The following is a 15,834-nucleotide window of genomic DNA, read 5'->3' as shown; positions in this document are numbered from 1 at the left end:
TTATTGTACAGACATCCTGTTTCACAATCCTTGTAGTACAATACAGGAAAACCACATATATATCCAAAACCACAAACGTTTTGGTTTGTCTAATGGAAAACAATATAATTAATAGATGAGGAAGTGCTTCAAGTAACCATTTGATTTATTTCTCATTTGGTAAGATATCCCATCATGTCTGTATTTAAAGAGATCTAAGGCAACTAATTTGTTTGATTCAACTGTTATTTGAATACACAATCCAATTTCAAGCTAATTGATCAATACCCGTCCTAACAGATTCTCAATCAGTTTGCTATTCACCTAGCACATAGCACAGTGTGCTTATAACCTCAGTAGATAAAACAGAACACATATTTTCTTGGAATTTCTAAGTATCTTTCTATGAAAACTGTTAACACATTTTAATGCACACTACATAGTTCTGAAAGATGTATGCTCAAACCATAAACATGCTCATCATTTAATGTGAATCCATTTAACTACTTTCTTAAAGAGAGCAATCATCCTGTGTCTGAAAACAGACTGTGAAAAGCCCAAACACAAAGAATTTGAAAAAATAATGAACATAGCTATACTCCTGTGGCTATAACCTTCTGGATCATGCTTCAGATATTGAGGGTTGTCATAAATGGAGATCACGACAATGCTTAACACACTCCCTAGTAAAAAGATTACTGACTGGACCATGCATGTGACAGCAACCCTCATCTGAGCCTCCAGCTGCGGCTGGGAGAAGAAGCTGCTGTTTCCCACAATGCTCTTCATGTGCTTGTGCAAGTAGATATAGGTGCGGCTGGAGCACCACGCCATACAACTCATAGGACGGACGAAATATGTCAATAATAAAATACGAGACAGGAAAAACAGATAACTCTTGGCTGTGTGTCTTGCCTGGGGAAGTGTTGAGTTGTGGTGGACCATACTGACGTCAGGGTAGACCAGGCCCAGAGTACTCAGCTCGTCAAATATGGCAGAGATCCAGCCTGAGAGGAGAAAAATGCAGTCTATGACGAGACCGCAATATGTGACTTTATCGATGTTGGTTTTCACCCAGGTGAACATGGCCGTATTCCGTTGTACAATCTTGAAGTAGTAAAACACACTGATCCAAGAAGAGCAGGAATAGCTGGCCATGAAAATCAAGTAGGCAAAGTAATTCATGGCTAGAGAGCGGATGACAGATGTTTCAAATGCCTGTAAAACCGCCGTTAGAAATCTACACATTTGGTAAAAAAAGCTGATAAAAATAACCAAACTTAGAAGGAACCTGAGAAGATGTTGTTGGTTGACACCTGGTTCCCTTCTTGTGAGCACCAGGCAAAGTATGAAAAACAAATTTAAAAAAATGTCAGCAAAAGTAATAGATCCACACACAATGGCAAATATGTTTCCATTCATGTTTGCCATTTTTAAACAGTTTGAAGTATTGCTGATAGTAAAAACCCTGCTCTCCACTCAGAGTTAGATCAAGACTATACCCGACTGGATAGATGTAAACCAGCTAATAGTAAATTGAATGCATTGCTTTTCTACCTTCAGCACTCAAAGTGCATGACCATTATGTCATGCATGCAATTCAAATACTTGATTTACATCACTCCTTACAGGACAATTCTTCATGGTGATAAAACAATAGTAGTCATCAGAATATATGGAAAATAAGGACTTGTCTGCATGGTTGGTTGTGAATGGTTTCACATTCAGCCATGCATACTGTACAATTGCACCGTTTGCATAGCTCTTACACAGTAACCAAACACTGGCACAGGACAGAGAGGACGGGAAAAACTGAGGGCTTAGCATGCCCAAAGATCCATGGTAGCTCTCTTTTTAAATACAAAGATAAGCGGGGGGTTACACTAATAGGACAGGACCCCCCCAGGTCAAATTGTTCCATCTCGTTGGGATTCAGGACTTTGGGGACAATTATTTTCCCGCTCTTTGGTCATGCAGCCATCTCATGGCTGATGCTCCAGGCTCGATTTGATATTTTTAATGCTACCTCCGGTGCAGTTTGCAGAGTCTGTGTGCAAAGTTGAACACAGAGTAGGTGGTACAGGTTATGGGTGTGTCAAGATGAGCTGCAATGCATGAGAGCAGTGATGCTCACCCTTCCAAATTGCATCTTCATCAGGGATTTCTTTCACAACGTGAAATTTATTTCCAAAATCACAATTCAAATAAAGACAAGTCAATCAAGAACATTTATTTATGAAGCACTATATCATATACCATCTGCGTATATTGCATGGGTGCACATTGCGTATATGTTGAAGTTGTGTTCAATGAGAGGTTATGTCATGTCATGTCTGAAACTACCCTGAATCAGGATATAATTCTTTAATATAACATAATTAGGGTTAGGGTTAGGGTTAAAGCTTCTAGCTTCACACTTCACTCTAGCACCATCTAATGCACTGGTGAACCCTGACAATTGCAGTTGACAATTTGTAAACGTATGTTTAAAAAAAATAAAGGGGTGCCAAGATTTTATTTATTAAACACTAAATATTCAACCCGCTACATATCCATTATAGACCTGACTCATCACGCTATACTACAAATTATTTTCATACAACCCTGGTTTGTACTATTGGTGGCGCTACAGTGGTATAGTGGGAGACATGAAACTTGGTGTGAGTAAAGAAGGGACTGTCCTTAATGAGTCTGCCAAATTTCACAAAAAGTTACCGAATGGTTCAAGGGGCTGCCATAGACTCCAATGGTACAAGAAAAAAAAAATACAAATTATAAAACTTACGGAGGAATCCTAGTAATAATACTAACAATAATAGTAGGTTTCTTCCTTACGGAGGAATCCTAACAAATGTAGCAGCAAGCAGCAATGGAGGGGCCAAGCAGTCAAATGACATGATGTTTTCATTTTGCACAGTGCCTGCAACTTAAAATGCGACTCAATAGGGTTAGACGATACCTCTGTTTGATGTCATATGTCCATACTTAAAGTTGAGGCCCTACAATGAATACATTTATCCATATGTACCTGCATGGACAGGGCAATTCAATTTAAATCATTTAAATTGAAATAATCCCAGAACACACACAAATTCTTTTGAGTACATTGTTTGATCCATCCAGATGTTTAATTTTTGCATAAGCATCAAGTTGTTGTCTTTGGTCAGATTTCATTCTGTTCAGTGTTAACAATGAACTTGTGTAGTGTAAGACAGGATACAACGACATTAGGTATGCATTACTCCATGCATACACTGAATTTGTTTGTTCCATTTACAGTTTACTGTGGTTATTTAAGGACTTAAATGAAAACATGCTCCACGCCTTCACGTCTAGGGTCTGTTCCATTAAGGCTGCTCAAATAAGTTGGACTTAAAGGTCACATGACATGAAAACTTCATTTTAGGAGGTTATTTAACATGAATATGAGTTCCATTAGCCTGCCTTTGGTCCCCTAGGGGCTATCATTTTCGATAGGTGTAAACCAAGCCCTGGGTGTTCTTCTCCGCCTTTGACAAAATGAAGGCTCAATTGCTCTGTTTGAAAATCTCTTCCTAGTGACGTAGATAGGAGCAAGGTTACCTCCCCTCTCTCTGCTTTGCCCGCCCAGATCATCTAGACCGCCCATGAGAAACTGAGCTACCACCGTGCAAGGGCGAGTGCAATATTGGTTTTTCCTGGAGAGACATCATGGCGAGCCAACAAACAAAGCATAACAGTTGCTCATTGCTTGGATGTACAAATGCAAGCACAAAGCTTTTTTTAGTTCCTTCATCTGAGCCTCTGCACAACCAGTATCTTAATTGTATTTTCGCTGGAAATGCGCCGACACAACTTCCCAAAGTTTTGTATGTCTGTGCCAAACATTTCAGCCACTACTGTTTCCTCAACTTGAGCCAACACAAAGCTGGCCGTGCTGAAATTAAATTCTGGATCATTACTTAATCTCCTTGGTCAAACTACAAACCTTGGATAAGTAAGTTAACTAATGCTATATCATTTTGTTGCTTTACTGTATTTGGTTACCTAAATTCGAGGCATCTTACAGCAACTGGGGCTACGAGCCATTGCATACATCCGTTGTAAACATTAGCGCATGTTGCCGCCCTCTCCTCCTCATTAGCATTTAAAGCTACAGACACAGAAACAGCGCGTTTGAGGAAAGCTCATTGAGGGACTGCTCGTAGTGGCTGTAACTATGCACCAAGGCTGAATTTCGGGGAAGATACTTCAGATACAGTATTAGGGAACCACAAAGGCCTATATAAAACAGGGCTCCCAAGTGTCACGCATTGAGAGTGACAGTCACTCATTTCGGTCTTTAGTCACACCCTCCCTCCACTCATTGTATTTCTCACGCAGAATTTTTTTTAAATAATATATTTAATATGCCGCAGCACCCAACCAAAATTCCTTCGGCCGCCCCACTCTCACTATCAAAAAAAAGAAAGGGTCTATACAATAGCCAATCGGAAAATAGCACCATTTTATCTGGGTAAGATTTAATGCAACAACCATATCCTGTAATTTTTTGTGATTCTGCTACGTCTTCCGAAAGTTTTGTTCACCTACAAAGCAAACCGCTGGAGCTTGAGCATCACTTTGAGCACAGTCATGATCTCCTGTTTTAACCTTTAGAGGAGTGAGTTCTAAATATTACCGACCCTAACCCTAACCCTCACTCCTCAGGTGAGTAACAGGCCACCCGCAACAATGGATATCTAGCTTTTCGTTGGCGTAGTTGGTAGTGGCGGCTCTTGGGATGTCAGAGGTGGCAGGATTGAACCCAGTGCGGGACGTAAATAGGCCCCATGCCTCTGACTTTTAAAATAATGTCATATTTTATTATATCCTGGCCATGGATGCATTAATCATTGCTTCCTTTCGAGGATGTCAGGTAAAAAGCAATTAATTAATTAATTTTGACCCCTTGTCGGGGGGTGGGGGATGTCACTCTTGCCTGCCTTCAAAACTTGAGAGCCCTGATAAAAGCATCCAAAAACAGCATTTCATGTGACCTTTAAAGTCCCACACCATACTTGAATAACTTTAATTAGTCAAGCAGGGCTAAAGCGGTTCCATAAAAGCCCATTTCAGCTCAAACAGTCCTACTAATTCAAATCACATTTAAGTAGTCAAGCTAATTGCGCGTGCACCCTCTTCTTAGGCAGCCCGAAAGGTAAAACATGGATCATACAATCCACCACGGCAAAAGCAATGCACACGGCCACGTGACTTCTTCCAGAAAGAACGTTCCCTTTAAGCTTTGTACTATGACAGCTCCCTCATCCTCCGCTTCATAAAAATGAAAGGACACGCCATGATTGATGTGAGCGACAGGCAACGTAGCTCAAGGTCCTTTTTTAGACCTTTACTTTGTTGATTAAAAAAAGACACACTCTAAACACATGTAAATTGACTTTTTTTACATTGTTAAATGAATAGCCTACTATTAATCAATACATAAGACTACCCAGTAGCCTAACTTTATAACATGGTTGTTGTGTCGGAAAAATGGAGGATATGTTGTTTATGGATTTAGGTTAGTTCTACAATTGTAAACGAGTAGGCTACTGTTAACAACTATATCTATGATAATTATACTTGGATCATTTAGATTGAGAAAGGCCTATGCCTGATGCCTAAACATTTGAAATCACAAACTAGGCTAACCATAGGCTACGTTTAACGTGGCGTGTATCAAATAATTGTTCAGTATCGTTTATTATACCACGGTCTGGGTGAATACTTGATTCTGATTGGCTGCAGGGGTGTCCATTATCTGGTGATAACGGACACCTACTGCGTCATTGCAGCAAATCTGTCTTTTCACCGTTCTAAATTATTCCGCTGGCAACATAATATATGAGCCTGTACAAAGTGTCTGAAATAAGTAGGCTAACCATAACAACAGTGACGGAGTCAAAGCCTCCATTTACAACTTTTACAACTTTGAAATACTTTAACAATAAGTTAACTTGTAATTTACAACAACGAGTGACTTCAATATTTATTTGAACCTATTTGAAAATGTTACCTTTATGAATGTATACCGTGTCAGTGTCACATAACCGCTCATCTCACATCCCATTCGCACCTCGCTAGTCAATCTTGCCTATTTCAGACACTCTCGGCCAACTCTACACATGGCCGATTATTTTCTTCTTAAAAATCTCTTTTATTTGGGGACAGTGACATGGCTTTTGATAGCTGGCTAGTCTTGTTATTAAACATACTGTCAAATTATAATCACTGTTTGGAGAATATGTAAACTTTGATGCGGTCATCTCACATTAATTTGCTGTTCTCCTCGCTCCACAGGCTGCGGCCATACTGTAGTACTAAATGGCCGATATTGTTCGTGAAAATCTTGATATTGATTTTGACATGCAGTGACGGCGACATGGCTGGTTAGCTAGCTAATCTTCTTGTCAAACATACTTTAAAATTATATTTACAGTTTGTCAACCGTACACAATGTTATTGCCTTTGAATCTTGCTAGCATAACGTTAGCTTTTGGGCTAATGGCTCAGCCAAGGGAAGCCGGTGTTGATTCTAGCGGACTATAAAATATCAGAGTTGGCTAACGTTAAAAAACGTTAGATTTCTTTTGCAAAATGCCTGAAAACATAAATTAATGTTTGTAAAAAAAAAATGTTGGCAAGTGACCATGGTATAAGCAGGATATTGCCCTTAGAGGTGTCCAATATCACCTGATAATTGGACTCAGCTGCGCGTCGGACGGTTCACGCCTCCGCATTGTCCATTATCAGGTTATGTTGGACACCACGTCGGGCATTATCCCTTACATGCATTAGGCTAAATGTTGTAGCCTATGTAGGCAATTTAAGTTGATTTTCTATCAATGTTGAACATATTGAACTGATGAGAATAAGAACATGAGAATATCCGTGGTAAATCATTTTCCGTTGGGTCAGTGTTAGAGGAAGGTCTGGGTAACCACCAAGTCAAGCTAAGCCTGACAGTTAGGGTGCTTTCACACCTATTAGTCCGTTTGCTTGGTCCGAATCAGTGGATGAGTTGCTACTTTGTTGCATTTTTCATTAGGTCCAGTTAGTGTTCACACGGTTCCGTTTTAAGCGAACCAACGTTTGAAAAAAGACTGACATTTAAAAAAAACAATGACAAGCGGTCATACAGGTTGTTAATCTATTGGACAGAAAATGTGTGAGGGAAAATAACTTCCTTGTCACGAACAACAAAAGACAGCAGCGTATTGCGATCGCAATACTATTTTTAGTAGGCTATTGTTAGTTTAGGATCGTTTGTCCCCAATATGGTAGCCTGGCTGCCAGACCAACTTCGCCCCGCCCACAAAAACATTTGGTCGGGAAGTTGGGTCTGGAGGGTCTGGTATTGGGAAAAACTATATAAAACCAGGATCTGGGCGGACCAATTAAATTGCGGGCTTTATACGATGATGGACAGATGATAAACATTAACGTAATCAACAACGTCACAAAAGAGCCCTTGGGTTGAATTTGTTTTCAACAAACAACGTTGCTCTGATTGGTTGTAGGTCTATCCAATTGAGCGAAGAAGCATTTGTTTTACGAGTTCAGTTGAAACACACAGCCCAACGGAGAGTTTTAAGACTCATATTCTGACTAGAATTATGAGTATGACAACGTCAGGCTACAATACGAGCCCCTCCAGACCCAACTTCCCGACCAAATTTTTGTTGTGGGCGGGGCTAAGTTGGGCTGGAAGCCAGGCTACTAGTTCGAACTACGTTGAGCTAGCTTTATGGAACCGAATGAACTAGAAATTAGTTGAATTTACTGACATAAGTCTGGCTTATTTGGTCAACTCGCTTTATGGAACAGGCCTCTGGTCGTCCCTTTGAGAAGGCATCTGCTGGCTCAGCTCCAGAATACAGACACACAAGAAGGGGAATCTGAATTGCAAATATGTGTTCAAGAAGAGATGGTTGGTTTCAAAAAAGAATGTCAGATTTTATTAAACATATATTGATAATATTATACCTGTACAATTAAAGCCATACAAAACTGGCCCTCAAAATAACCACAATATCAACATGAGTACAAAAAAGGTCTCAGAGGTTAATTACAACTTGCAGTCAAGGACACTTTAATTGTAAATAAAAAGGTTTTCAGGCAAAAGTTTTCTGGCTTTTGTTAACCTCACTACTTTGTGATTGAGTGTGTTAATGAATAATTACTCATGTAGGACTTCAGCATATTAAATATGCATTGTTTGTTCTTTTGGTTGTTGTTGCCATTGCTGTAGTTAGACTGTCACTGTACCATTTTCTTAGATTCAAGAGATTTGTCATTCATGATCATCCCTCTTAATGTGAGACAGAAAACACATCTACGCTATGCATCCCTTTTTTGTCTCCAACAACAACAATCGGCAGTGCTAATCCACAACCTAAATCTAAAACAGGAATGCTATGTTACAAAAGGTATACAAGATCACGTGACCCTGATCAGGAAAGCACACACATAAAAAAATATCGGAAGATGAACAATAGCTTTGAACAAAATACAAAAAGACGAGTTCAAGAGAACATGGAGGAAAAATAGAAATGTTCACACACGGCTCAGCTCCGTTGATGGTCTTCTAACCCTTGGCCAGACGCCACTTGAGTGGTATTTGATAGGTTTTCAAGCCAGAGGACAGGCAGCAGTTATTTTTACACACTCTTGCCTTACCACAGTGCAGTCCCCATCCATACAGCTTCTACAGTGAAAACATACTTGCTTTGAAAGAAACAGAAAGCAAACTGGAGGTAAGGTTTTTGGAGGAACAAAGAGAATTGTCTAACATCTTTGCAATCTTATCATGTATTAACGATCTGTTTGAATTAACAAGCAATGATGAATGTTCTATAATAGGGAAAATGCAGTGTTTCTCAAACTGATTTAGTCAGGTCCCTGTTTGAAAAAAGAGGCCTCCCCTTGCATTATAACATACTGTATCTCTCTATATATTATACATTCATATATGTATAGATCCCCCTCCCTTCAGTTTGAGAACTACTGGGATATTCCACATTGAAGTGTGCAGATGTCTGAAATAAAATTATTTGATTTAGAATTGTGTAATGGGCCGAGGAGCACTCCGGTGATCCTCTTAATTCCTAAATTCCCCAAGATCCCCAAGATCTCACCAGAGATTACTTCCTGTTTTTACCTTTTTAGAGCACCACATTGTCATTAGCTACTGATACAATCACCAAACAGTCTCACTTCCTGGGAAGACCTGTCCTACACTCTTGTTTTCTTTATCTAGGATAAAGTTGTTACATTTTGGACCATATTCTAGTCATTTAAGTACATTAACTGCACTCACCACATTGAGGCAGAAAAAAAGCTTAATAGAGCCGTAGAATCCATCTTCCCTTCCACCTCTACTGGAGGATCCTGAGGGACCTTTTATGCATTTCACCCTTGATATTGCCTCCGCCCTCCCACCTCTCCCGACACTGTGTACACAAAATCGCTGGATGAATCCATTGCACCAAACCCATAGTCATATTCTATCAGCGGACTGTCTCCTCCTGTCAACATAGCCAACATCATTTGTTGGTCCACAGCACAATGTCTTTGTCAGCTACAACTTCTGTTTTCTGAGTATCTAGACAGAAGCAGGGACATCTTCCCGTCTTCCTTCAATTCCCTACGGGAGAAAGGACTTCTCGGTCTCTACTCTGGGAGGAGGAGGATGCCAGGGGGAGCCACATCTTGTGCAGACAGCTGGGCGAAACAGAAGAGAGGGAAGCAATGGTTTGAAGGCTTGGCTGGGCACTGGGTGTCAGATGTAGTACTCCTTAATGTTGTCCCTGACTGGGTTGTGGAGGTGCAGCTCGGTCCGGTAGGCCGTCTCCAGACTGTGCCGCTGCTGCTCCTTCTCCTTGATGCTGCTGGTGCTCCTCTGGGCCTGGCGCTGCTGGTACAGGAAACGACTCATCACCACCACCACACACAGAGTGATGAAGACCACTGCAGTCACCACACCTGAGGAGGAAGGAAGGGCCAGGGGCGGCCATCTTAGTTGATCAAGGTAGAGAACTTGTGATTTAAAAGCAAACACTGTGATTATGTACGGTGGATCTCAGTGTCATGTATTGTATAGAAAACGGAATTGTAGTAGCAATATCTTGATAACCGGTTTGATAATGGAGAGCATTTTAGAGGTAAGTCAATTGTAAAGTAGGTAACCAATAAATCTAATGGAAAGAAAGAGAGTGAAGAGAGTGAGTTTAAGTCAAAGCAGTAGAAAATGAAAAGAATAACAGACCAGGGGGAAACAAGGTGTGAGAGAGAAGAGAGAGTGAGCAGAGTCAAACATCAGACAGCTGGGGCTTAGACCACATTAATCAACAAAACACAGAGAAACTGACCTCCTATTACAGCTGAATTGTTTCGGGTATCATTACCGAGCTGCTCCTTATCTTTGTTTGGCTTGGAAGCTTGATCTGGGGAAGGCAGCCACAGGTTCATTCATTAACTTTCAGTAATGAGTGACTGAGCTGTACGGCACAATGGATGTGCTTTCAACAGGGTGTTTGCAGTTCCTGATAATGCTTTTGTGCAAGTGCACAAACAATGATAAACAAAAGTTCCATTTGGTTGGAAGGTATTAGCTCGTTATTGTTGTGACTGCGTCCTGATTTATGCTAGGAATGTAATAACGGGCTCTGAGCTGGAGTCAAGACACAGCCACACCTGACTTAGACTCCTCCAGTCTGCTGCCTAGGAACACAAACTGCTGTGGATGAGAGGTGGAGAGGATCTTGTTTGTATGTTAATTCAGTGTTGGTTCATCCAGGGACAGAGCAGAGAGGGTGTGACAGACTTGTACCTGAGAGTGAATGTGATGGGGTGGAGTCAGCCAGTGCTCCACAGTTAGACTCCACCAGCTGACCCCGTACGCTGACCAATGAGCTGCCTCGGTTCAGCAGGGCAGCCTTCAGAGGAGCCACGTGATTGAACTGGACCGACGACAGGCAGCCAATGAAACCTTTTGAACCTGCCTGCATCACTTCCTCGTCAAAGTTCTCCCTTCCTGTGATCCAGAATAACCAGGGAAAGATTAGAGAGCAGATTGATCCGAGAAGACAGAAAGGTTACCCTAAACAAAACTTTTTTTCGGACTAAATGAACCACTACACAAATAATGCTACCATGTTTTTTTTGTTGTTTGTTGTTTGTCTTGGCTATTGAAAAGACACTATTTTGTCTTTGTCCCAGTGAACTTTATGTAACATCAATAGCTCTCTTCCCTGTGAATTAGAACTCTCGTTGCCAACAGAATTGAAGATGAATGTTTCTATGGCAACAGCAGCAGGGGATATAAAAAGAATCATCCTTCAGCATTGATCATCAACTCTCAATTTTTTTGTATAGGATTAGAAGGTCAAAAAGGGCTTTTTTTATATGAAAACAATGGGATCATAAACAAATTGAACAAAATGAAAGACTTAAGAGAAAAGATGAAATAAAAAGGAGGTACAATTCAACTGAATGAATATGAAATAGCCATGAAAAAAGGAGCCAGCTACTTAGCAATCACAGCGAAAGCTTTGCTTTTACAACAAAGATTTTAAGACTCTGTATCTATGCCAGCTATTTCAAACATAAGCTGACAATATGATAGTTTGTGTAAATGTTACCACCTACCGGCTGGTGAATTACATAACATATTCTGTATCTCTAAATGTAAGATTAAATGCCATTAGCGCTCAACAAAAAGGTGTGTGCAGTAGGCCTAAACGTGCTGTTTTGTTGTGTGATATTATGCTGTTCTCCTGACATCTGGAAATGGTGCATGATGGTAATGATGTTGAGCCAAGAGTCAGAAAAAAATATGAGGGGAATTTATTTTCTACTCTTTAAACATTCATTTTTACTTTCAATGCAATTTTGGCCTCTAAAGGTTCAGTAAGTGACCCACAATGTTCTTTTTTGATAGATATTTGAACGTGGGTGCTCGTCCTTAAGCAGCATAATATCTGATTAACTATCATTACGGTTTCATTTCATAAAGGGGCTTACCGATGACTTTGCCCAAAGTCAAGGATCTGATTAGGATCAGCTCAGCATCAGATGACAGGGAGTACTTTCGGTGGATGTCCTGGTCGATCTGGTGAGTGGAACATAATCAAATAATAAGCCCGGTTTCAAGCAATCTAAAACCATTGCAGTTTTTCCAATATATTATGGATTGAGTATTAAGTTCTGTCATGATCTTTTCAAACGACGGTGTAAAAGATTCTAGCCAATGCATTTTGAAACCTTCAGCATCCACACTGATAAACCGGCCAACACAATAAGTTAAATTATCTAATTTATGCATTTAGCAGACATTTATATTTATGCATTTAGCAGACACTTTTATCTAAAGCGACTTCCAAGAAATACCTTTACAAAACTGCTTAGGTCACTGATCATAACAACCAGATAGCCCCAAACATTGCGAGCAGCCAAAACATGAAATAGGGCCTACATGAAATACGTGAAAACCAAATAAGTTCCAAAGGGAAGAACGATCTCAATGTTCTATGTTCAAAGTAGTGCTGTCAAACAATAAAAAATATTTAATCGCGATTAGCATTCATGTCATAGTTAACTCGCAATTAATTGCAAATGTCCCTTGATTATTTTTCGTCCTATTCTTTTTTCTAATTTTAATGCTCTTATCAACATGGAAAAGACGAGGGGGCGGAGATTTCGCATCAGCTGTGTGCATGCCCATCAAGTGGTATTTCAGACTGGACGTGCTGCGATGATAGCTCAGTTCACAATGACAAAACACACAGATCACTTTGGTCTTGTTAATGGAACCATTTGACAACTTTTTTAAAGTAAACTTTCCATGCAGAATCTTATTTGCATCCGTTTCGGCGTCTCGCCCGCGCCATCCACTCAAAACGTAACGTTCGTCGGCTATACTCTTTAGCCGGCTCGCAAGCCAAAACAAGTGTGTGCGGCGTTGTTTTGTTTCCGGTCTAGCTAAATCCGGTGTGGTGTTGTAGTTTTACGAATTGTTGTAACAGCATGTGAAAAAAACTAAAAAGTTTGCTAGGCCAAAAAGAACGTTAATCTCGCGATAAAAAAAATCGATGCCGTTAAAATGGGTTTGCGTTAACGCCGTTAATAACGCGTTTAACTGATTGCACTAGTTGAAAGCGCAACTTCTGAAGCAACTTATTTGTGTTCTGTGGCCTGTGTGTGCCTGTGAAGATGTTTGTACAGTGAGTGATGAGGTGATGGTCTAGTGTGTCCTGACCCACCTGTACATAGACGTCCCTGCCCTCGCGATGGATCCTGATGCGGTGAAGCAATCCGTCTGCCAGGCTGGAGGCTCTGGGGCTGAACACATCTGGCTTCCTGGCGGCATGGAGGTGGTACCAGATCTGGAGGCTCCCTGGACGACACCGATTCAAAACAACACAGACATTACTGTGCTGCATTTCAAAATCTATTTCAGATGTTTTTATAGAGGGGGGAGGGGGGGGGGACACAGGCTACTTTGAAGATTTCAATTGTCCTCAAGTCGTGCCTGAGTGAAATTCACAGAGTTGTTTATTGATTGGAAAGCTGGGGGCTTGAGAGTACCTTTTGAAAAGCCTGCATTCTACCTCAATATACTGTAAGCTATATTCAGCATATTCAGCACACCCATGCATATCAATCAATAATAATAAGCATTGTGACCACTGAGGGAGGTAAGGATGTATTGTACTTAATACTCAACAAAAATCCATTGTAAGAGCAATGAAATTGAGATTTTTTATAAATAGAAGGTTCTCTATTGAGGCCCCTAGAGTTGGCTCTTAAGATATATAAATAATTATTCTGGGAGCAGCCTAAAGCTCTTTGCTCTTGTATTGAATATGTCAATATGCACTCAGTGTTCCTCCCCCACACACGACACCAGATCAGAGAGGTAGAGAGCTTTGCATTATCAAGTGAAGTTGGGTCAATATTACAATTCAGGCGGTGAAAGCAACGTGTTTTTTTCATGTTGTGTTTGAGAGTGTCCTGACAGAACCCTGGTGGATGGAGATTACCTTGAATAAAGTGTTCCCCTCTCCCTCTTTCTGTCTATATTTACCCAACCTGTACACATTCTTGGGCTCTCAACTGACGAGCTTGAAAGAGCAGTGACTTGGAGAGACACAGGGGTGTCAGTCAACATGATGCTTTGAGCCCTTTGTATTTGACCCAGAGGCTGTCAGCTTAGAGGTCTAAGGTGAAGGGTCCCCTGCACTCATAGCTTCATTATACTCTGAGCTGAATAGCGGTTGACGCATCGGTGAACTTGGCACTGTTTGCCAGCAGGCAAATCAATTTCCCCTGTCCCTTTTTGTGATGGACCAAATATTTGTAATATGACAAATAAGCTGTGAAGGGATTACAACGGAATCCTTTCATAGGATAGGAATTGCACATCCTTTAAATTGAAAGTTTGTTCCAGGCAATTGTCTGCCTCTAAACTTGGCAAAGTGAGTAACAATTGAGACGTCACCTTTTTACCGCTTTTAACACCTCTGCGATTTAAATTAATTATAGCCTTTCTCAACAGAGGGTTTGGTCCCTGTGATTTTTCAAGAAGTTCCAGTACTGTAAATAGTCAGTGGATTGAATTGGCTATACATCCTAATCATACGGTAATGAGCAGAGGGTACCGTTGCGTGCCAGGATGACAGCGATGTATTGCTGGCTGAAGGTGCTGACAGCGAGCAGCATGGCGGGGCTCTGGGAGGTCAGGAAGCTGAAACCCATGTTCTCTCTGGCCCTGCTCATCTCTCTGTACACACTGGAGGCCTGGGAGCTCCTGTTCTGCATCACCCAGAAAGGCTCCTGAAAGGTGTAGGTCACCGAGGACTCCTGGTCAAAGGACACAGACACCTCTGGAGGGAGAGAGAGAGGAGGATGGGGAGAGAGAGGAAAGATAGACAGAGGAAAGAGGGACAGTGATAGAGTGAGAGTGGTCAGAGAGAGGTATAAAGAGAGAGAGTGAAACCAAGAGGAGGAAAATGGAGGGGGAGAGAGGGGGAAGGGATAGAAGAGGAAGTGAAAGTGAGGAAGAAGTGAAGGACAGAAAGGGAAAGAGCGAGAGAAAAGATGATAAAGGTTATCCCAGGATTCAGAGGTTGTATGTCTCTTGGACATGGGGATTTTTAATGGGAAGCTTTTTTATAACCTTAACCCTTGAAAGTTGAACTCCCAAAACAACACTGTCGTGTTCAGAAAATACAGAGGTTCATAGGGGCCATTACACAACTTTTTTCACAGTCTAGTTATTGCAGAGGACGCATCTACTCCTGCATGAGCCATCCATGAGGAGTCAAAGAAGGACCCTCCCAGACAGACTGGAGACAGCAGAGCAGCCAGGATCTGTCATTCTCTTCTCCTCTCCTGCTTTGATCATTTCCTCACTTGCTGTTTGCCCAATCTTCTCTTTGAACACCACTGATCTTAACACTTTTCCTTCAACAGACGTAGGACTGCTGAAAAAACTCAAAAATAGTTTCCTCTTCCACCGCGATCCTGAACTTGGATGAATAAAATTCCAGTAAGTTGCATAAGAAAAGCACAATTGCAATCAGGGATTTTTGTTGTTTGCATAACTTTTCTGAACAAGCCATGACTTTCTGAAGAGGGAAAGTCCCTCACCCACACAGAAACATGAGAGAATCTACAAAGACACACGAGGGTTGAGACAAGTCAATAATGGATGTTTACTTCAGTGTAAATGAAAGGTGATGGCTTCTTTACAGTAGCAGGGAATTTTTCAGTTCACAGAGAAAATGATAAAATATGCAAGAATCCCACTCAAACCGCTGCAAACAGACACAT

General features: G+C 41.0%; 1 protein-coding gene across 1 annotated transcript in view; it reads right to left on the bottom strand.

The window, feature by feature from the left end:
* Positions 1 to 7,935: 7,935 nt before the first annotated feature.
* Positions 7,936 to 15,834, bottom strand: part of LOC146234291 (contactin-associated protein-like 5) — a 43,756-nt gene continuing 35,857 nt past the window's right edge. Inside the window, exons 19-24 of the mRNA XM_084688498.1 lie at positions 14,661 to 14,885; positions 13,263 to 13,396; positions 12,025 to 12,112; positions 10,832 to 11,035; positions 10,371 to 10,445; positions 7,936 to 9,984 (exon numbers count right to left, since the gene is read on the bottom strand). Of these exons, the coding sequence (XP_084544624.1) occupies positions 9,782 to 9,984; positions 10,371 to 10,445; positions 10,832 to 11,035; positions 12,025 to 12,112; positions 13,263 to 13,396; positions 14,661 to 14,885 (929 nt within the window). The 3' untranslated portion in view covers positions 7,936 to 9,781. The remainder of the gene's footprint in view (positions 9,985 to 10,370; positions 10,446 to 10,831; positions 11,036 to 12,024; positions 12,113 to 13,262; positions 13,397 to 14,660; positions 14,886 to 15,834) is intronic.

This window comes from Hypomesus nipponensis, chromosome 23, assembly GCF_054491055.1.
Source record: "Hypomesus nipponensis isolate SF chromosome 23, ASM5449105v1, whole genome shotgun sequence".
Classification (NCBI taxonomy): domain Eukaryota; kingdom Metazoa; phylum Chordata; class Actinopteri; order Osmeriformes; family Osmeridae; genus Hypomesus; species Hypomesus nipponensis.
Note: the sequence above shows the minus strand (reverse complement) of the source record. Positions and strands in the feature narration are given on the sequence as shown.